The 24048-nt window shown below is 35.2% G+C and overlaps 1 protein-coding gene across 1 annotated transcript in view; it reads right to left on the bottom strand.

Annotated features, from left to right (window-relative positions):
• Positions 1–24048, bottom strand: part of LOC124360707 (rho GTPase-activating protein 7) — a 366867-nt gene that overhangs the window by 11454 nt on the left and 331365 nt on the right. Inside the window, exons 9-14 of the mRNA XM_046814537.1 lie at positions 14842–14984; positions 5490–5610; positions 2831–3057; positions 2265–2477; positions 1602–1740; positions 956–1046 (exon numbers count right to left, since the gene is read on the bottom strand). Of these exons, the coding sequence (XP_046670493.1) occupies positions 956–1046; positions 1602–1740; positions 2265–2477; positions 2831–3057; positions 5490–5610; positions 14842–14984 (934 nt within the window). The remainder of the gene's footprint in view (positions 1–955; positions 1047–1601; positions 1741–2264; positions 2478–2830; positions 3058–5489; positions 5611–14841; positions 14985–24048) is intronic.

The raw sequence follows: 24048 nt of genomic DNA, 5'->3' as shown, positions 1-24048 counted from the left end.
GTGTTTTTTACTACATATTTATTCAGTTTGAATCTTGGTATAAAATAAATATCAATTAGTTTAATTCCTACAACTAAGTAAAGTTCCCTTAATAATGTTTTGTTGTAGTAAAATGTTGACCTGTGTGGAGTTAAAAGTATAGTGAGTGTCACAACTGAATACTTACCAAATAACTGTATCAACCATATTCTCAATATACGAACAGGTGTCTTAAAATTTATAGGAAACGTTGAAGTTACTCAATGTGCAAATTGGGTTCCAACATTATATTGGCTGACCTAGCACGAAGTGCACATGTCCGCAGCAGTGAACACGTTAAGGCTCACTAATATTCAAGTTTCTACCACACAAGAAAGTTACTTTTAGCAGTTACTACCACACAGATTTATAAGTTTTACAGTTATAAATTATTAGAGTTTTATCATAGTAAAATAATATTATATAGAGCAGGCATATTAATACAATCAAATTTAATAGTCCATCATGTAAACCTAAATTTTTTAATTTTATTTCCAACTGTATAAAAGACAATAAGCAATTTTTATTCAAATTTTATGATGTATTGTAAAACTTTTTATTGACTATATTTACTTAAAGAATTCAATGTGAACTAGAAATTTCTTAGCACTAGACAATATCCAAGTTACTTCCAAATAATTAAAAATATTATATTTTTTTGTTGTTCTCATTATGTGAATTATTATGAATTTGATAAATAACTGATTTAAGACCGAGCGAAAATCTTATACCTGTGAATATTATTCACAATGTTTGAAATCCTCATACAACTTTTAAAATTTAAAGTTTAGTCACAAATTTATAGTTACGTTTACCTAAAAAAGGTAAAGGTAACTATAAAAGGTCAAGGTTTTTAGTTGTACCTTTGATAGTGAAATGTTTAACTTAATTTATCAGGTGATTAGTAAATTGACAATAAACTGAGAATATTACAGACTTGTGTTTAGGCGTCAGTTCTGTGTCACTGTCTGCCACAGCACTGCTGGACTCGGCACTCTCAGTCTCTCCATCACGGACTGCTCGAGCTTCTGGAACAGTTCAATTACTTGTGAACTCAGGTGGATATACAAGACTAAGGCATTAAATAAAAGCAGTATCCACTCAACTTGTTTGATAAAGAAGTATCAATCGAATTTAATCTATTTTCTAGACTCCATATTTACTAGCTTTTTGTAATTCTCATATCTAAGAAACAAAACTTTGCACTTAAGATTTGATAATTAAGTGCTGAAAAATCTTTGATACATACATATCTTATTTGATGTAGATGAAAAACTTTTTTGAAATACTAATAAAAAATAAAGTGTATGATGAAAATAGTTTGCTGAATGTAAACCAAAGTACTTGGGTTGATTGCTATGTTATTCAAAAGCTGCATCTGGGAATTTAAGTCGTACACATTAATTAAAATATTTAATTATAGAAAACTCAAGTGTGTACATTTCATAGGAATTTAACAGCATAAGAGAGTTGTAATGTTACTAACTACATCACTTACAACAGTAATACTATTACCAATATATAGAAGTATATTACTTGATTGTATTACTTATGACAAAATAATGACTACGTAATAGGTATACCTGATCTCTTCTGCAGTTTCTCCCGATAATGCTGACTACTGTAGCCCATGTTGAGACTACCACTTCTCGAGGCTGGTTGGCTGACTCTCTCCCGGCTTCCTCCGGCTCCCTTACTGCCCACCTCCACAAGCTCCAACACCTTTGGCATAACAGAGGCATTCACTTTTTGGACTCTTCAATCACAGTGAGTTGGAAGCACCTAACATCATCTAAGCATCTAACATCCAGTATGAATTAGAGTAACAAAATTATGGAGTTTACTACAGTTTATAAACACAACCCAACACAACTGAAACATGACATTTAGGAAAATAGTATATTGTGTCTTCTTCAAGTCCCAAACCCAAAGAAATGCGGTTAAGCATGAATTAAGTTTAAGAAACAAAAAAATCTATGGTGATTAATCCCAAATTAAAATAAAATAACACAAAAGAATGCCTATACTTATTTGTGTTCCATATTTTCTTAATGTTGAATTTGGTAAAGGTTCGACACTCAATACGATGTGTTTCAGTTTTTTCTCATGCATACAATATCAAATGTCCTGATGACAACTATATGTAATCCTACCACAAATTATACTAACAGGATATTTTTTGCAAAAATCCTGTTATTTTTCTAAACGAGACATTGTTAATAATTAATTTAAAAAAAAAGTATTACTTTGGTATGATTGCTGTTGGCATCCTTGAGGTAGTGTTGTCTCCAGCTGAGCTCGGAGTCAGAGAGAGCCCCAGAGTCACAGTCAGGTCGGGCCAACAGACGACGCATGGAGCGGTTCTCATCCCCCGAGTGAACTGAAGGAGATTCAGGAGGTGAGACATCCACACAGTTCAGCTCTCTCATTCGTTGCTGCATCGATGCCACGTCCAGTACCTTAGTGTTTTATAAAACATTAGTTTTTACTTTTTCCTAATTAGAGAGTCATTTCTAATTACTCTCTAATTACTTAAAGTTACTCTCTAACAATTTTCTTGATGTATGTAATTCAATAGCCATTTCTTGTTTGTTTGTAGGGGACATTCCTTGACTTTTACAAGTTTATGCATAGAGAAATAAAAATTTAGTGGCAATACATGTTCTGCTATAATTTGAATATATTGTGGCTATAGTTTAAAGCACATTTATAAATTATTGTCATACTTGGATTTTCAGGATTAGTTTTTAGACTTTAATAAAACAAACAGAGCTAGTATTTCTTAAATTACGATGAACATAACTGAATCTACCTGTGGTCCAGAAATGATAACTCCTTCCCGATGCTGACGTTTTCTTCTCCGTGACTTTAGACTTTCAACCCTCCTGAGGAACGCTTTAGCACCGTCCCGCAGCCGTTCACTGCCTGACCGCCGGAACCGTGCAGCCAATAGTTCACTGTCAGTAGTCAGTGCTCCGGGGGGCAGACTTCCGTACCTAATCACCACTTCTCCACTAGGTGAGGGTTGCTGCTGGGTGGCTGTTAGACACAATCAACACAGGTTAACATCCCCATACACATTCATGATTGTAACTGACTAATAAAGAAAATAACACAGATAAGGTTATAACACAGAAAACCTCTGAGTGATTATGTTTATATTAAACGTTTGTAGGAGACTGGCTATCAAGAAGAAAAGGTTTTAGGTTAGTAAAAGTCTACGAACATTGCTATTATTTTCTAAAGGAAAATTACTTAAACTAATGTTATAGCAGCAATTGAAAAATATTAGAAATACCAGCCTAATTATTAAGAACATGTAACATGTAAGGGCTTTCTTAAATGTTCATGTCTTTCTCTCAGTCAGTTTGTGTGATAGAAAAGTCCTGGAGACTTGACATTTGGTACATGTTTCCTCTTTGTCCAAGGAATAACTGTATTGATTTTGCTGTCAAAGAGCAGCAATATAGCAATAATCTGGGACAAAGCTACAGTCAGTTTGATAAGAAATTGGGTATGTTGCATCAGTATATTGTAAATAAAAGAAAAATCTTTCCTGCTATTATAGTATTGATACATTAAAGTCATAGTCTATTACATTTTCAATCTTCTACTAAAAATTTCAACATTTTTGTGATTAAAATTATATTAAAAATAACATTTTAATTATTTTATTGGTGGAAGAAACTTACTTTTAGTAAGACTATTAAAACTCCACGAAGCCCTAACTTGCTATAATGAGATTTTATGTTTTAGTATTTGTCATTTTCAATCAGAAAATTTACCCTAAATCAAACTTCAAGTTGTTAATGATGAATGCCCTTCGCTAATAACTTTAAAACCAATTAAATATTCAATTTCAAATCTTTTTGCTAAATTACTTTGTCCAATCCTGTCTCTTGACATTCTGTCATAATAATCATCAATTATAGTAATTAGAGTAATAACCCATTTCTTTTTTAAGTGTGTGTGTGTGTGTGTGTGTGTGTTTAGAAGTGTATTTACATTATCTATATATATATAAATGAATGTTTGTATGTTTGTCCTTTATGGAATCGTGAACTATTGGACCGATCATGATGAAAATTTGTACGTATATGTATTTTTTCCACGGAGAAGGTTTATAAGCTATGCCCATCCCTTTCCCGATTCAGGATTCCGCCCCCACTGGTTACAGAAATACCCATAAGAAATGCATTGCAGCAAACATATGTTAACGTCTTTTCAAATTTTTAATCAGCTGTTCTTTGTAAACATATATTACACTTATAGTTTTAAAGCATAGAGTAAGCTTAAGAGAAACGACAAATTTTGTTTAAACTGTTTCTGCAATCACTGTTAAACATAGACTTTACTATCCAGATAATACAATTCAAATTTGACGTAAAAATTCACCTTTAACTGCAATATTTATTTAATATAAACCATGCTCATGCTTGATCAGAAGAGCAATGCAGATATCATAATTACTATCTTACGTTGGCTACAAATATAAAGAATGTTATAAAATCAACCTTAGTTGTTTTTTTTTGACAGAAGTATGGTTCTCAAAACTCTGTGTGTACATATTCTCTCGATCGAGACAACAAAGCAAGCTCAATCGTGGCATCGGAGATATAACTAATTTAATCTAAAATTTATTATAGTAAAAAATAAAATTTACTAAGTAATATAAGGACTTCGGTTTCTTAAGATTTGCGTGCGAAGCCGTGGGTAACAGCTAGATAGAGGCAGGAATATGGTACATACCTTCATAATACGCCCAAGAGGCTCACGATGGAACGACTATCAATTATCTCAGCAATGTTTAGAATGTGATAGAAAAAGAATAAGTGAATATAGTGTACTGTTTTCAACGGGAAATTGCGTGCGAAGCCGCGGGCAACTTTTGCAAAAAATTATTGAAATGCGCAGCAAAGCGAGCCGGGCCCGCTAGTTTATTAAATAAATATTGAAATTACAACAAAATTTGTTGAGAAAATAAATGATCGGGGTATCATTCAAATTCAGATAAAAAACAGTGCTATTTCTAAGATTTTTCTTGTAGTCTTTTTTACATGAAATTTTGTTACTAAGCACTATATATGATCTATCTTTCGATATACAAAAATTATTCCAGGATTTGTAGCGATTACTTTATTTAGATGTACTAACAGACAGAATTGGAGCAGGAGTTGAGTAATTTTATTATGCTTACATATTGTAAAGCTTTAAATGATCTTTTAAGCTGATAAAGATGTTCTATGTTTACTAATACTAAATTCTGATGACTGCAGTATTATTGAGTACCTATTATTCTTCAAAATGCAGTGTATTATCTTCCATTCAAAAAAATAAGATAAAAGCTATAGATCTATCTACACATAGTGAATTGCTTAAATGATTGCTTAAAAAACAAAGTATTTAGAATAATTATTAATGCAATTAATTGCATAGTGCAGTGGGCTGTATGTGATGTACTGATGACTCACAATTGGGTACAAGCAGCCTCTGCGCTGCCACGTCACAGACCCGGGACCAGCGTCTCGACTCCGGTTGGAACGTCCAGTTCTCACTGAGAGCACACTGATCATCGTCATCTGAGTCATCCGCCTGCAACAGTTAACAACTTACATAATATAGTCAGATGGTTAATACATGAGAGATGAATGAAAGTACCAACAATATTGGATGGAATTTTACTTAGTTTCATACATTATCATATCAACCTCTTACATATGGCTAATTAAGCTTTAGTTTTAATGGTTTCAAAATTATTTATATATGGTTAGGCCTAGTATTTAAAATTGATGAAAATAACTCATTTCCATAATCACAAATAAGCTTAGATCTCTTCAACTAATGAATAAACACTCAGGGCTCGCCTTAGCCAGGTAGAACCAGAGAGGCCATTTTCATGAATTTGACAGATCAATTTGATTTGAATTAAGACAGCAACGAAGTAATACATATAAAACACAACTTATGGTTATAAATTCATGCTATTTATTTACAATTGAAAATCACAACGGTTATACAGATAAAGTAGGTATTGGTGGGAACGGTTGATTTAATAAGAGTGTTGAGTTTAGATCAAGTTCATCTTCCTCTTAGTGCAACGTTAGGAACCTGACACTGTCACAGACTTGACTCATGGAATCTGGAGTCATGTGCATCAGAAGAGATCCAAAAAAAGTTGGTGATGAAAAAGCTCAAATTCTTTACAACGTTTTGACTCCTAGACTACAAAATATAGTGTAATCTAGGTGAAGAGGTATGCTCATTGTCTCATCAGGTACAGAATTGAGTGAGTAATCTCAAGAATTTTCACTAAGAGGAAGGTAAACTGGAGCTAAACTAAACATGCACAACTAAACAGACAAGAAAGCATATTAAACTGGAAAATTCTTGTGCCGAATTGAGGGGCAATAACAGGTAGCACCAGGGCTCAAACAAGCTAAGGTAGGCCCTGTAAACACAATGTTATCTAAGGAAGAATAAAACAAATCACAAGTGTAATTAATAAGGGACAAATGATAAAGAAATATTACAAGAAGGTAGGAAGGATGTCTAAGGCATCACTCACAATACAACATATTTAGATATGTGATTGGTTTGGAGGATTTACACACAACTTGTTAGTTCTTGACTTGTGTTGCAATTATATATTTCTTCGTTTATTTTCACATTTTATATCTATGTAGTATGTTGCATATTTACTCTACTTATGGAAAGGGTAATAAAAATTCTTAATATTGTGATACAACAAGCAATGATATTCCTTCAGTTTTTACAGCCCATACACTATATTAAAATGTTATTGAAGTGTTTAAAGAGGATCAATGCAATCGTAACATATAGTATTACCATATTAAATAAGCTTTTTTTAAATTGAGGAAACAACTAGGAGTAAAAACTGAATGGGTTTGAAATTTAATTGATTGAGGAGCTGAGTACAAGAAGTTCGAAATTCAATTGTAATGCTTCCCAGAACACAGCGCAGACAACACAATAATAACAGAGGCAAATGTCAGATATGGTTACACTTACAGAGGAGTTAAGGAGGCTTTGACAGTATATACTTAAGCTAATCTCCGCCATGTGCTTTTTACGGTGGTAGGTGGTAGAAGGATATCGTGTAGGATGAAGCAGTTATCTCTAATAAGTAAGTAACCGTAGATTTCCTCGTAATTTGTCAGTGAGCTTCAAGACTATTCGAGGAACCGTTTGGTTCCTGTCTGTGCATGGATAGAAATTACAGGTGTGGATAACACAGCGTAATACAATATGTATTAAGAACTTTCAGAATATCCAATGTTTTAAACGTCACGTAGGAAGAAATGAATTGATGAATACTAAAATCAACGTTAACGCAGTGGAGCTATGTAACGATCAAGTACGAGCTCTGTTGAGGTAGAGTAAGGCAGGCGCCGCGACGCACAGCGTAGGTAACGCTAGGAAGGCGGATCAAAGCCTCGTCAATCCGTGCAGAAGGAACCACTGATGTGATTGACTGGATATCAAAACAATAATCGACATTATGCTCAAAGAAAATTCACGGTTAGGTCGTTAGTGTTACAATAGATGGAAACTTTTACTAGAGATTTATTTCTCGGTATTGTCACCGCAGTAACGTTTTGCAATTTGTTGACATTACATTTAACTGTTGGTAGCATTTATAGATTTGTTTCCACAATTAATGCCTCAATAAATACGGGTTTTAATACTAAAGTTGCAATAAACAGTTCGTTTCATTCAAATTAGTGAACAAAAAGTGTAAACAATAATAAATTGTAGTATTCTTTGTGCAATCAAAGAAACAAACATATTGCATTCTATTCTTTTTTTATAATTTCGCTATTATATAAATCGATTACTTCAACATTTTAAATACTCATTATTGTCATTGACAATAATGACACATATTAACAGCTACTTACCAATACATTTCCATCATTCCATATTATTTCAAATATTCTGTATGTCGTTCATACAACATTTTAGTGGTATTTTATTAACATCATCTTATTGGAACTGAATAAAATAATCATTACCAACTTAAGATTGCAATTAGTACAATACAATAATATTTACGATAATTTATTATGAACATAATTTTGGTTTATTCCCGAAAACATTTTAGGCCAAGTCAAGTTGATCAAAATATAATTATTTCAGGAATAATTTCACTTCTGGAATTGTAAGTATGCCCAACTGTTAAACTGTGCCATCATTTACTCATAGAAAATTACGCATTTCGATATGTTGTATTATATCTGTTATATTAATATTATCTCCATAATTGCAAATAAATTACTGATTACTGATCCAATATGCAAAACACATTATATATATATATATAATATATATATATATATATATATATATATATATATATTATATGTATGTATGTATATATACAATTATAAAATAATGAGCGAACATGTATGCATAATTTTTCATTTATTTTTCTAAAGAGAACATCTGAAACATTTGTTCACGGAAAGTCATAGTTGTGAACCACTTCAAAAGCAATAACAACCCTTCAGGATATTGTTTATGATTTTGAAACTGAACAAACATAGAATTACCAATTGTATACATTCCTTGGACTAGCGTGCCGCGAGGTCCCGCGTGATCTGACCCACCCACCCACAGCTAGTCGCCTGAAATGTCAAATATATGACGTCACTGTCACTGTTACACGTATCACAATGACCTGCCCCCACAGCGCAGTCGGCCGGCCGTATAAAGCGCCCACGCCTGGGTATCCGGAGATTGGAGACGGGTGAGGAGCAACCATATTGCTGTTCAGTACACCGAGACTATTCTGGTCCGCATTTATAATCTTGTTACTGACAGTAGTCGTCAAAGTAAACTTTATATGCTTCATTTCAAACTTTGTAAGAACTAATTGAATCTCTTGCACGCTTTTAGAATATAAATTACTGAGTTGCGCTCATACCTTCTGTTGTTGACAGCTTCTTAACGATGTTTGATTTTTCCAACGTCACCTGCCAGTTTCATTTATTTCATCTTCATTGCGGTATTTTATCTTAACGGATATTTTAATTTCCATTTCATCTTTCGCTTAGTGCAGCGTCTAAAACATGATACTGATACGGCTACGTTGTGTGCTCCCAAATACTGACTTCTGCGTCAATGTAAAATTCGTTATGTAGACGAATATATGCGATACGAAGAAAATATAACTTAGTTAGGTAACGATAATTCCCGAACCAAGAGGAAGTTACATTACTTTTTTATTAATATTATATATTTATATCTAAAACAGCTAAAACTCTCTGCATTAAACTTTGTTTAATAATGATGGAAATACGATAGTTCAAAATAACTCCCATGTTTTGTGAGGACCAATATACATGATTTATGCTGTGGAGTAGTTTTAGTGGCTGGCACTTCTATATTCGCCACCCGACTTCCTGAAGCCCTTGAAAGCGAAAGTGGAGGCCTCTGACGTCATATTCACTTAGAGATAAGTTGAAGCACCGAGACTCGAGTCTGGCCGGTCGCTATTTCCAGATGCAACATTAGTCCGCAGTAAACTGCCTCCCCGCAGACATCAGCACAAGTTCCGTAGTTTGGCAACGCAGATCCGGGGTTCTTAGCTTTAGTAACTACTACTTTGATAATAGGCAATTAGATCCAGTAAGTGTAATTTTTACGCTAACAATATTGCTTGGTATGCTTTTGCAGAACGAGTGAAACAAGTCCGAGAAACGGGAAGCTTCTGCTAAATGACTAAACTAAACAAATTTTCACAGAAACATTGATATCATAACGTGTATTAAATAAATAAATAAAAAAAAAATAATGACAGAACCATTATCTATCTACTCTAGTTTTCATCTTAAATGAATGAGCATAAAAATAATAAAGTTATGAATACAAAAACCACGTTAATATTAATTTTTCAATGTGTACGTATTTTGAACATTAAAACTGAGTAAATATTAACGTTTAATTTTTTTACTAATCTCGTGCTTAAGTAATAAAGTATGTTAGAGGTTTTGCAAGAAACGGTGTAATTTATGATTAGTGAATGAGCAATATTTAAATTAAGTTACTTTTTGTCAGTGGAAAGCCAGGTTAAGTGAGGAGCATCATTCTGAAGCACACGGGCTTAAAAAGATCAAAAGGAAGATTTCGTATTGCTCCTGAATACCGCCTCAGACCCGACTTGCGGCAACCAATGCTATTAAACCGTATTACATTAGGAGATAAGACACACAGACTCCTCGCTTTCTCACATAAAATATCTCATCTCAGTCCCTTTCCTTTACGTGACTTATTTTTCTCGTTTCTACCAAAACGTTTCCAGTGTTAGCCATGCGAGGACAAATACCGAATCAACCATTTGAGGTGAATGACACAACCGCACCCTACTGACTATACCTTATAGATGTGTAGTTCCAAGCTTACAATAATAAGGAAGTGTACAGGGCGTATGCCAAACCGCACTGAAATGCCATACCTACCAATACAAATATGTAGTTTCGAATCTACAACTTGAGAGAACTACACAAGGTGAATGACACAACCGCACACTACTGAGTATACCTAATAGATGTGTAGTTCTAAGCCTACAATAATAAGGAAGTGTACAGGGCGTATGCCAAACCGCACTGAAATGCCATACCTACCAATACAAATATGTAGTTTCGAATCTACAACTTGAGAGAACTAAACAAGGCGAATGACACAACCGCACACTACTAAGTATACCTTATAGATGTGTAGTTCCAAGCTTACAATAATAAGGAAGTGTACAGGGCGTATGCCAAACCGCACTGAAATGCCATACCTACCAATACAAATATGTAGTTTAGAACCTACAACTTGAGAGAACTACACAAGGTGAATGACACAACCGCACACTACTGAGTATACCTTATAGATGTGTAGTTCTAAGCCTACAATAATAAGGAAGTGTACAGGGCGTATGCCAAACCGCACTGAAATGCCATACCTACCAATACAAATATGTAGTTTCGAATCTACAACTTGAGAGAACTAAACAAGGCGAATGACACAACCGCACACTACTGAGTATACCTTATAGATGTGTAGTTCCATGCTTACAATAATAAGGAAGTGTACAGGGCGTATGCCAAACCGCACTGAAATGCCATACCTACCAATACAAATATGTAGTTTCGAACCTACAACTTGAGATAACTACACAAGGTGAATGACACAACCGCACACTACTGAGTATACCTTATAGATGTGTAGTTCTAAGCTTACAATAATAAGGAAGTGTACAGGGCTTATGCCAAACCGCACTGAAATGGCAAACCTACCAATACAAATATATAGCTTCGAACCTACAACTTGAGAGAACCACACAGGGTGAATGACACAGCTGGACGGTACTGACTACACCTTTATTCTGCTGTGACCCAAATGTTTACAAGTCTAAGACAAGGATTTCAACCACTGGTTACGATTCTTATTGCCCATAAACTGCAAAATATTTCTTGCCCAAATTTAGAAGATGCTTGTAGTAGAAAAATAAAATGGTCCCGAAAAGGAGTTGTGGGTAGAAAGTTTGGCACAAACACAGGAGTGTGGAGCGAGGAGAAGCCTCTGAGGTCAGACTTATGCATATTAATACAGAGGCAACACAGCGGGTCTGGCCTGGTGTGTGTATGAATCACCCCACACCAGACAGCGCCATGCCACCTTCTTCTTCTTCTTCTTCCATATACATTGTATGCATATATGAAACTGGCGGAATAATAGGTTTGTCACTATAGAAGAACAACTATGAAATAGGAATATACAGAATATAAGTACAAACATAATAAAACGTCCAGCAATCACAGTTTGTTACTGTAATTATGAAAATAGGCAAAGTTATTCCTCTGAAGTAATATCTATGGCTTGAGTAATGTCTAAAATCTTTATGGATAATTGAGTTAAGTAAAGAAATAGCAACCTGTGTCAAAGTTTTAATACTACAATATTACAATAGAAAAGTATTGAAAGCGTATGTGATCGAAATGATATACGAACCCTTTATAAAGTACTTTACTATCCTTTGATTTCACTATTGCCAAAAATGCCATGGCATTAAAACGATTTTTTCGTTACCTCAATCAAGCTGTATTCAATGGCAAGTACGGTGAGTTATTAGTCCACATCAATGAGCGGCCGTGTGTGAGAAGGAGTGTGCGCGTGTGTGCGCGACGTAATCTGGGCCAAAGACAGGAGTGCCGGCCCTGCAGGTTCTCCATTAGCAATTATGCGCATTGTTTAATTATCGGCCACCAGATGGCGATCGACTGACGGTTGTCTAGTTTGCGGCGGCATCATCAAAGAGATGTCGTTAATGAAGAAAGACAAGTCCTTTGCTACTTGTTTAATTTATAATACTAATTACTGTGTTTGTAGGAAATTACCTTTTTTATAGTGTGCACCTAAAAGAACTGTGTATTCTATCAACTTTTTTAAGGTCCATGTAATATTGGATGTCCCATATTATTAGTGCAACGTAGTAAGCTCTATATATTTTTACAATTCAATGAAGATTACTCAGTTTCGTTAATACTGTGGAAAGTTTATAATTAAAAATGCGAAGTAATGATTACTTCTTGGTGCATTGGTCTGTAGCCATTGTTGGTGCTTAAAAAGGGAAAAGATGCAAAAGTATCAACGACGTGATATATGACCTAGAGAAATTAGTTCATGAGTTTAGAAGATCGTATTCCCCGAAGTGATATGATAACTCGTGTCACTCACTAGTAAGGAGGTCTACGCCTACTCTAGAATAAGTCAGTACAGTACAACAGCGTGATAATAGGATTGGGCAACAGATGGTTAGTTATTACGTTTAGAAGATCGTATTCCCCGAAGTGATCTGATAACTCGTGTCACTCACTAGTAAGGAGGTCTACGCCTACTCTAGAATAAGTCAGTACAGTACAACAGCGTGATAATAGGATTGGGCAACAGATGGTTAGTTATTACGTTTAGAAGATCGTATTCCCCGAAGTGATCTGATAACTCGTGTCACTCACTAGTAAGGAGGTCTACGCCTACTCTAGAATAAGTCAGTACAGTACAACAGCGTGATAATAGGATTGGGCAACAGATGGTTAGTTATTACGTTTAGAAGATCGTATTCCCCGAAGTAATCTGATAACTCGTGTCACTTACTAGTAAGGAGGTCTACGCCTACTCTAGAATAAGTCAGTACAGTACAACAGCGTGATAATAGGATTGGGCAACAGATGGTTAGTTATTACGTTTAGAAGATCGTATTCCCCGAAGTGATCTGATAACTCGTGTCACTCACTAGTAAGGAGGTCTACGCCTACTCTAGAATAAGTCAGTACAGTACAACCGCGTGATAATAGGATTGGGCAACAGATGGTTAGTTATTACGTTTAGAAGATCGTATTCCCCGAAGTAATCTGATAACTCGTGTCACTTACTAGTAAGGAGGTCTACGCCAACTCTAGAATAAGTCAGTACAGTACAACAGCGTGATAATAGGATTGGGCAACAGATGGTTAGTTATTACGTTTAGAAGATCGTATTCCCCGAAGTAATCTGATAACTCGTGTCACTTACTAGTAAGGAGGTCTACGCCTACTCTAGAATAAGTCAGTACAGTACAACAGCGTGATAATAGGATTGGGCAACAGATGGTTAGTTATTACGTTTAGAAGATCGTATTCCCCGAAGTAATCTGATAACTCGTGTCACTTACTAGTAAGGAGGTCTACGCCTACTCTAGAATAAGTCAGTACAGTACAACAGCGTGATAATAGGATTGGGCAACAGATGGTTAGTTATTACGTTTAGAAGATCGTATTCCCCGAAGTGATATGATAACTCGTGTCACTCACTAGTAAGGAGGTCTACGCCTACTCTAGAATAAGTCAGTACAGTACAACAGCGTGATAATAGGATTGGGCAACAGATGGTTAGTTATTACGTTTAGAAGATCGTATTCCCCGAAGTGATCTGATAACTCGTGTCACTCACTAGTAAGGAGGTCTACGCCTACTCTAGAATAAGTCAGTACAGTACAACAGCGTGATAATAGGATTGGGCAACAGATGGTTAGTTATTACGTTTAGAAGGCCGTATTCCCCGAAGTAATCCGATAAATCGTGTCACTAGTAAGGAAGTCCACGCCTCCTCTGGAAGATATCCAACCTTTCATGATGTCATATCTTTTGCTAATAAGATAATAAATTTGATTAATTCTTAACGTGGTCTACGAGTTTGCTTTGTTGCTAACACTTTTACGCGTTTTTAACACAAATGTTTGAAAGAAAACAATGTTATTTAGAATGAACACTGCAGTTTTTATACGGTCTAATGTCAACTGGTCCTTAGAATATGTAATTGATGATTAGCCTGGTGACTAAATTAACGAAAACACACTAGGTTGGTCCTCTCCATGTACTTGTTTGCTGTTAACTGAATCTCAATAACAATTTCCAATTAAGACGTTAGTTTGGATCACCAGGCGGTGAGGTGTTACCCATCCGGGGCCATTCTTAGTAACGAAGAAGAGTACGCAGAAGTCAAGCCAACGCGACAATATCAAGAGACCCCTCTTGTTTGAATCCCGGTATCTCTAAATGTCTTTAGGAAATATTCATGTGAAATTGTCTGTCAGAAACTCGCGTCCTACTTAGTGATATTGAGAGCTCCAATTTCTGTCAGCAAAACTTTTAGTTTAAAGACATTTTAGATCAACTTCAAGGAGAGTACCCTACGGTATATCGCTTTGAACTCTGGGTACCATTCCGACTACGGTTAGTTTTATAATATTTTTATTTCTTAAGAAGGAAAGTGACTGACCGTGCTCTTGGGCACGCTGTCGACTTTCATGTTGGCGCAACGGTTGAGAGTGTGAAGCCGGCGGAACAGCGACTGCAGGGAGTCCGGCTCCAGGAAGGGATGGTCCTTCTGCACCCCGCTCACGTCGATGGGAAATTGGAGATCTGGAACAACAATTAACTTATCATTCATCAAGTCACATAAATTACATAAAGAGATTATTACTGTTACACGTTGCGCATTAGCGTTGCCACGATGTACTAACAAATTGAACAAATTTGAAACATTGATAAATAAAATATATAACCATGAAGGGGTTACCTATTTAAGACCCATAAACGAAACTTTATACCTAAAATTACCTGATAAGTCACACAACTTGCAACAGCTCTAATGTGATATGTAAATTTAGCAGTGACACTAATGAGAAAGGTGACGCCGAGTAATGATCATCGCTTCGAAGTGTGAAACTTCACGGCCGACGTCGTTCTTAATGCGAGCAACTGGGGTGAGTAGAACGGAAGTTAGATAGTTTCAGCGGCAAGAGTAACAATAAATTGACTTGCATGCTCATAATAGAATTATAATAGCATTATCAAACTGTTAACTCGCTGTCAATTGCTCGAAGTGATTTGACAGATCTTCGGTTTTGCAACCAAAACCGTAACAAGCAAAACTGTGGTGTTAGGAAGGCACAGGCGGGACACAGCACGGACACTCCACACAGACTGAGGTTTCAAAAGAAATACATCGCAATTCGTGTCGACGGTTACGAAGAACCTAAAAAGACAAAAATAACGATCGCAGGAAACCCCGCGATGAATGGCTGAGCGTCGAATGAACGGAAAGCGTCCATTGTGAGGGGAATCATGATCAAAAGTCGTGAAAGGAACCAACAAGCCGCTTCGCCCTAACAAATCTGCAATTCAAGACTTAACGAGAAATTCGGTGCCTTGTTAGTTGACAATGGCGACCCGGTTGGCTTACGGGCAGGTCCGGGAATCTCGATGCCGGAGCAGAACAGACGCTGACGACCAGTCCTGTCCACAGATGGCGCTTCTGCGTCACCGGTCTCTAGGAACCCGCTCTCCCGTCGCTCTGGGGAAACTACGTGACTGATTATAATCACATGAGGATAACTTAGTTACCAATGACTCATACACGTCTTTAACAAAGAATCTCTTTTATGTTACCGTTCAACTCATTTTCACCTAACTCTTCTTTACTCATTTTGCGTAATTTTATTTCTCTCTGAGACCCTTTCTTCATAGCAATGGGTATGTTCATTCTTCCCGTATAAGGCTGAATATGTCATTGTGTCTGACTTTTAAGCTATAATATACTTAAACTTCAATTAACTGTCATCTTTACTGAGGTAATTAAATTATTTTTCTCCATCAATGTGTACGTCTCTTTAACATTAAACATTTAATTGTGTCATTTAAGTTCAAATACAACTCGACCTACTTTAACAACTAAGTTTTTCAAGGATCCTTCCCAAAACGCATTCTGAGTTTAGTTTTGAGGTAGGAAATCGACGTGAAACATTGACGGATTATAGTTATTAAGGTACTTATAAATGGTTAATTCTCCTGGTTCTTCCCCCACTAGGCATCCGCCAAGAAAAACAAAATTCTAAGAGAAAAACTTAGATGACTTATCAGTCAGTTCTCGCCGTTTGAGGGGTTATTAGAACGACCACGAAGATTTAATTTTTTTGCAACTATCTATTCCAAATTTAGACATGCCATAAGTTATTTAATATTTAATTCTACTACTTTATATGGTGTTGACTCTATATGTGTATCATAATATGAGGAATTAAAATTAAAGAAAGTAACCTATTTCGAACCACATTAACAGCTATGTAACAAAACTTTATGTTTAAATTGTTATCGATCTAAAATTGTACTTAAGCTTTATGCATACAAAACTTGTTCTACTTTATTGTGATTTATTTCATTCATACTCTTATGAGGAGGGCAGTAAGGCAATAGAAATTAAAATGTAACTAAACACGTAACTGTAATTCATCGGATTTGTAACAAATATAAGATTGTTTATCTCTGCCAGATTTATAAGACCTAAACAATAATACCGCGCCCACGTGCCTGCGTGAGTATGTTAGAAAACTGGTTGCCAGTAGAATGTGTAAGTACCTTTACTCAGGAATCGCCAAAAGCGTCATTGATCCTATCAAAGTGCTGTTACTTTTAAGTGGAATTTTCAAAAATGTTTAGGCTTACATTTTGAACCCCACAAAATTAGATCAAATTAAGTACGAGTAAACGTTAGCAGAGTACAGTGAATTCTGAAACAATATTAGTTTGTAGAGTACATTATGTACATGGCACTGATATTGCTCATAAAGTAGTATATTTCTTTTTTATTGGTATAGTTGTGATTCTCAGTCATGTCAACAACAGTGATAGGATTTCAATTAGACTGGGCCAAGTGTTTGTTGAGATCAAATGAATTATATAATTTTATTTGCTATCATCAAAACTAGTTTTCAATAAATAACGTGACATATAACATCCAAATCACATAAATAGAATGATAACTGAGGCCCGATTGAATTCTGTACGTGGCCTACTACAGCAGAGCATTGGTTACAGCATACGGCACAAACAGCTTGTACGATCTATTTCGGAACGGTCAGTATAAAGCTAACAGTTCAGATTTACAGGCGAGGACGCAACACAACCGCGTTGCATAAAACCGTTAATGTGTTATTTACGCGTGTTGGCCAAACATATGGTCTTTGTTGCTCATCCCTGCCGTCACTACAACTGGCCAGGTGTTCTCAGTTGGAAATAAACCCGACAATTCCGTGATGGTATAAACCCCAGTGATTTACGTCATAAGCTGCCCCGTCAGTGTGATGGTATAGCAGCAATTAATATCGCTGTTATTGTTTCTTGGCGTGCCGCTGCTGTATCCCGCTTCACTACTATTCACTTCTGCTGTAGTTATCCTCGTGACTTTGTCTAACTAACGTCATTGTATGGTATTGTATTTACAGCTTTATAGTTTAGTCTTTCATTTATTTATACGTGGATTGCACTTTTTCTATGACGTACAGGTGTGGAACAATTTTGTGTTCACACTCATGCAGAGCGGTTTTCATTCAAATATCAAATGTGGCATATTTGGTTTAAACTTGTATTTTTCGCTTATTGCAGAAATTAAATTTTGTTTAGAAAGGTTTAGTAGATAATTAAATCAAGTGTCAACTAAGTTTATGTCGTGTTAGAAGAGGTATATTTATGAAAATTACGTTTTAATACAATATTCCCTGATGTGCCAGAAATTTGGTACACTCGTAGCTTTTGTCGTGTTGTTCTTGACTATTTCGAACATGGTGTTGTAGATTGTACAGAAGTATAAACATAAAAAGGGATAACATGAAAATAATAATTGATAATTTGTCCTTAACTTTCATGTCAAGATACTGTAACATACTTACTAAAAGTGGAAGAAATGTGTCCGACAGTTTATATACATAAAATACTTAATGTAAAGAATGATAATTGAGTTTGGCAAAAAGCCTCAAATTGCTCAATTTTAAAATATATTTAATAATTTATGGACTTAACTGAGAATTGACTGAGAAACTGCACTCAGAATTATAGCGGTAGTACGGACAGAATTGATTGCCAGCCTTATGGCTCTAGCCTTGCAGGTCCTAGCAATTACTACTGTTGGCAACAGCCTAATGGATTCGGTACTTTTACGGCGATGGTTTTGGATCCACAAAACCCGTAACACCACACACTAACATATTAAATACGTAAATTGCACCACGCTTTTCCTTGTAGAGTAAATCAGAACCGTAATTGTATTGACGGTTGTTGTGGAGGAATATGTTGTGCTTTTTGGAATTAATTCATTGACCAAAGAACATAATTTTAATTAACTACCAATAAATACCTATATTAGCCCGGAATAAGGTTTTTTATATTAATTCTTTTAGTTTAATAAATTATAATATTAATTGATAGAAAACCAGTATAGTACTTCAAATATGGAGGTAAATACAGGAAAATAATAAATAGCTTAAAATGAACAAAACATTTTTTAACGACTCAGCGTTGTTTCGATTAACGTCTAACTTTAGTTTTTTACGTTTTACAACACTTTACAATAGGATAAACGACAGTGCGACACTAAAAATCTCTGGTATCAAAATGTTGGTAGTTAATTATAACTGTCATGTAAAATTCTACGAAATGTTATTACGATACAATAGATATAGCACTAGCTTGTGCAGTGACAATGTTTAGAATCTCATTTGTTACGACCGAGAAAATGAGACTATATCGTTTAACTTAATGACACCTTTTATAAATTTATTTTAATTTTATTGCGCAATAGCAGTGATATTGCATTTACTTAGATGATTTTTCGTCGTGTTTTGTCCCATCATGAGCATTTGTGTTGTCTCATCAACATGTGTGGTACATTTCCTTGTTGAAAATTATTTGTTCCTGCAAAGGCGTTTGTGAAACGCCATAAAAACTAAAACTTTCCCCATTTTGAAACTAGTAAAATACGCATTTAACTCGTTTTAACCACCCAATAACCGTATAAAATACGACTATGTTGAATGCTACATCATAAATGTCAATAATCAATAATTTCTTGGAACATATACTACAAGCTCTCCTACAAACAGTATTTGTTCAACTCTTGCGTCATTAAACTATCGATACATCTGTGGGTTGCACTAATTAGGTATGCTAACTTATGTTTATTGTGATTTAAATTTATTACCTGTATCAAGTTCACAACACACTCTAAAAACAATACTTGGCTATTTGTAGAAGAATTATTACACTGTTAATTGTTTCTAAAAAGGAAATAATTATAAAAGTGTCCATACAAGTACTAAAAGTTTACTTGAAGAATGTCGAAAGCATTAATTTAGACAGGCAATAAATAAAATGTATACGTGCTTACTGACACCTTGTTGTGGTCAACCAAGTTCAACCGGTTTCCATACATACCATAACATGGAAAATGGAAAACAAAACCAATGAATATTGAAGTCATGTAGACTCAACCACTTCTAGAATGTAGATAGATACACCAGATGTTTAGCAGTATACAAACTGAAACATTCCATTGAAAACGAATCAATAGGCTATTACTTTTTATTCTAGGGCATTTGAACAATTTGCTTCTACTGCTATTGAAGTGTATTCAATTCCCAGCCTCACTCGCTTATTTTCTGGATATAACCTCGTATTGTAAGGCGCTCGTAACAAAATCTACTGGATCCAGATACTAGTGATATATAACTTAATATATAACAAATTCACGAGGTAAAGTTATGCACTTCAGCTATACAGTAGAACCCCTCATATCCGGCCTCGGTTTTACCGCACCTCGGTTTATCCGGCCACTTCTCGGAAGCCAATATCGAAATTTATTTACCACGGCTTGCAGACGCGCAGTTGCACGCACTAGTCTCCCACGACTCTTGCGTTATTTTGGTCTATCTATTTGTTTACATTTTCCTGTTTTGTCCTCAGTTGAGCTAATAGGTTTAACCTGTAAACAGTTCGTTGATTATTTCCAGTGCAGTTAGTACAGTACAGTACAATTGTTTTGTTTCGTCAAGTGCTGTGTACTGTAGGTTGGTTTATCCGGCCGAATCGTTATCCGGCCAGGGGCTCGGTCCCGTGGTGGCCGGATATGAGGGGTTCTACTGTATGCATGTTTGTTAAAACAATTTAATACATTAAATATTTGTTTTTGATAATGGTTGCTATACAAAATTATTCATATATAATTATATATATGATTGCTAAAAGTATCTGGCAATCTTCATAATTAATATGATTTTTAAGATGTTACTACTTATACAAGTTTACCTGTACTATACCGTAAATCTTCGAATTACCCAAAAATCGAGCTAAGTGAGTATTTTAAAGAAACTGGTCACTTTACCTTCGATATTTCATATAATCAACTTTTAAGCATTTTTGAAATGGAAAGTCTTCAAAAACGTAGAAAATTAGCGAATTTACTTTTTCTTTTTAAATTGCTGAGAGGTGAAGTAATGGATTCATTTTGCTTGTCAAAAATTAATTTTTACACTCCATCATTTTATAATAGATCCCAAAATTTGTTTCACATTAATTTTTCTCGTACAATGGCACATTTTTCATCACCTTTGAATACAATGATGAGATTGCATAATTCTTTGCCTGGGGAGGTTGATATATTTTTACATAGTATTAATCAATACAAAAGACTTTGTCAGAGGGATATAAACTGAGCTAGACTATCTAATACCTTACATACACACATTTAACAAATTACTACACTACCAATATTTTTATTAAGATGTTTATACGTGATTAAAAACGCACACACGCGCGCGCGCGCGCGCACACACACACACACACACACGTTCTTTTTGTTATGGCTTATCTTGACTTTGTTAATATTTATGATTATTTATTATTGTTGTTATTTTGTTTATAATTTTATTATAGTTACGTTGTTATATCTATATATATGTATCTGTTATTTATCTTTAGGCTTAATTATCTATTTAATGGAACTATTTTGGTGGAACACTGGACTGGATTGAATTTATTTGAATGTGTGAATATTATTGCATGTCATCTTGATTTAAACATGCACAATGTAATTGGGTGTGTAACCTGTATTGTTGCATGTAAATAAAATGAAATAAAATAAAATATTGTGTCTACCTGTAATGACGGATACATGTATAACACTCCCACATTTAAGTATGTCGGCTGCTGATATATGTCATGTACACCTTTCTTCTACGACTGCGAGGTGAAGACGGTGTAGACAACATGTAGGCAGCCAGCGCAAAGGGATATCCTCTCCGGGTTGTGAATGATTATTGGCCAGAAACCAAACCAGGTGTCCTCGAGGTTGTGCGGACTTTTCCATCGATTTTTTACCTTTAAGAGTGATCAGGTTTAGGAAAGAAACGGGTTTGCCACCAGTTCTGAAGCCAGAGTAAGCACAGTGGAGGTTTGCCATGAACAGGGGAGACAAGAGATAAAGAAACGGTTGAGACCAGGTTGATCAGCGAATTGCGTGCGTGGATTGAATAGGAACACGGCGAGGTATATTTTTTAACAAATGCAGATTCTTACCGAAGGTGGGCATTTTCTGAGATTATCTTTTCAAGATGAACTAATTCAGAAACTCTTTGAGAAGGGGAAACCCTTAAGAACCCCTAGAAACCCTATAAGTAGTTCCCATTATATTAATTTCAGAATACAAATTACCCAACATTATAAAGAAGTCTATACAAATTAAGGAACCAATCTTATGGAACATACCTGAGGCCTGAGTTTGTTTTTACCATGGAATAAACACAGCCAATTTATAGTGTTTATAGTAATATAAAACAAATGAATAAACATTATTAAAAAATATGGACAATTAACCGAATAAAGTAGTGCAATTAAAAAAAAAACATTCTATTAAGAGTCAATGGAGTCTTAAAACTAGTCTTGCATAATACACTACTTCCTTTCAATATCTTGTATTTGCCACTTCTCAAAAATTTTTAATTTTATGGACAGTGCGAAATCTGTTCGAAACTTTTTGGACAAACTTATAATGGTAAATTTGTATTGCTACATCCGTCTTTTCATTCATTGACCCTTGTTCCACATCGTTTTCCAAAACGAGTAATCCATTATTTCTATATTTTCACTAGTGAGGAAAATGTTGTTTTTTTCTTCTGAAAAACAAAAGGGTCACCTGATTTGGACTTGACGCAGCGCAGCCGTTAACTTGACGACTCCTGAGGACTAGCATCCTGCCGCCGCGCCACCCGACAGGAGACTTCACTTTCTCTTTGCTAGGCACCGGCTTAATTAATTTTGTCAGTAAAACTTGGCCGTGACTACATTGAATATTAAACCATTTATTGGCCGCACAAGTTACCTCACCTCACTCGAGTAGGGATCCCGGAAGTCTAACAACTCTTGATTAAAATTCGTGACCAGTCCTTAAAGCGGAGAGGACCAGGCGGAAGTCGTTGTTATTAATAAGGTTTCGTTATGGAACTATTTTAATTTATATTGATATTAAACCATTTTTTTCTCTAGAAGTTGAACAAAATTACTTCCCTTCCATCGTATATAGTATTCGCAACACCATAAATAATGCACTAGGTAACTTAACTAGGGTGCCGTAGGGCTACACAATCGTTAAGAAGTTTCAGAGCTTAGATGGTCGAATACAGAGTTATAAACTTCCCGGTTTATAACTTTGCCCGGCGCTCTCAAAATAATCTCGGCCTTCGAACTTGTAGCCATTTCAACTCGCAATACAAATAAATTATGCCTCACACTTTAGTTTAACATGTCTAGGTTAAATTCAAAAATAATAGTTGAATTGGGAGTATTATTTATGATTTATTCCAATCAATTTTTCCTATATACTTGTTTTCTTCCATTAAGTTGTAATAATACATATTTAAGTTATACTATTAACTTTTCACAACAAATGAAAGTCGTTTAATCATATTTAAGTATAATGTAAGGTTCCAATGAGCATATTTGTACCAGCACTTGTTGTATTCAACTTATTACGTAATGGAGAAGTTACCAAGTTCCGACGACGAAAAAATTTGTATTTTAAAACTAAAATTCTTTCCAACCTCTAGAATTTACAATGTAAAGCAGAGTAAAAGTTTCAAACGTTTTGAAAGATCACTTTGAAATTGTTAGGTAAGTTTTAAACATACAGAAAATAAGCGTATACAAAACTAAAATGTACAGTAAATGTTATATATTATACCAACAGTCATGTAGCATTCGTGTCAAAGTTATTATAATCAATCCGGGAATGATATATTGAACTGGCCAAGTACTTGATAACATAATAAGATTAAACTTTATAAAATGATTTTATCTTTGCATATTAATCTAGCACGGAGGATGGTTTCGGGTACTATTGGGTTGGTGGATTCGGGTTTGCTCGGAATCTGAAATATTTATGGGTACGACGGAACTGTTGTGAGACGTCAAATACATAACTCATCGAGTAATATCGGAAAACCTTATGTCTATCTTTGATACTTGGGGCAACTCCTACTTGTTGAACCTCTCTGAAGAATTTGTGTTATCATTCTTTGATGTTTGGAGCCAAATCCTACTTGCCGTATCTCCCTGAAGAATTTGTGTTGTCATTCTTTGATGTTTGGAGTCAACTCCTACT

The sequence above is a fragment of the Homalodisca vitripennis genome, chromosome 4, assembly GCF_021130785.1.
Source record: "Homalodisca vitripennis isolate AUS2020 chromosome 4, UT_GWSS_2.1, whole genome shotgun sequence".
In the NCBI taxonomy this organism is placed as follows: domain Eukaryota; kingdom Metazoa; phylum Arthropoda; class Insecta; order Hemiptera; family Cicadellidae; genus Homalodisca; species Homalodisca vitripennis.
The sequence above is the reverse complement of the archived record's forward strand: the minus strand, read 5'-3'. Positions and strand labels throughout refer to the sequence as shown.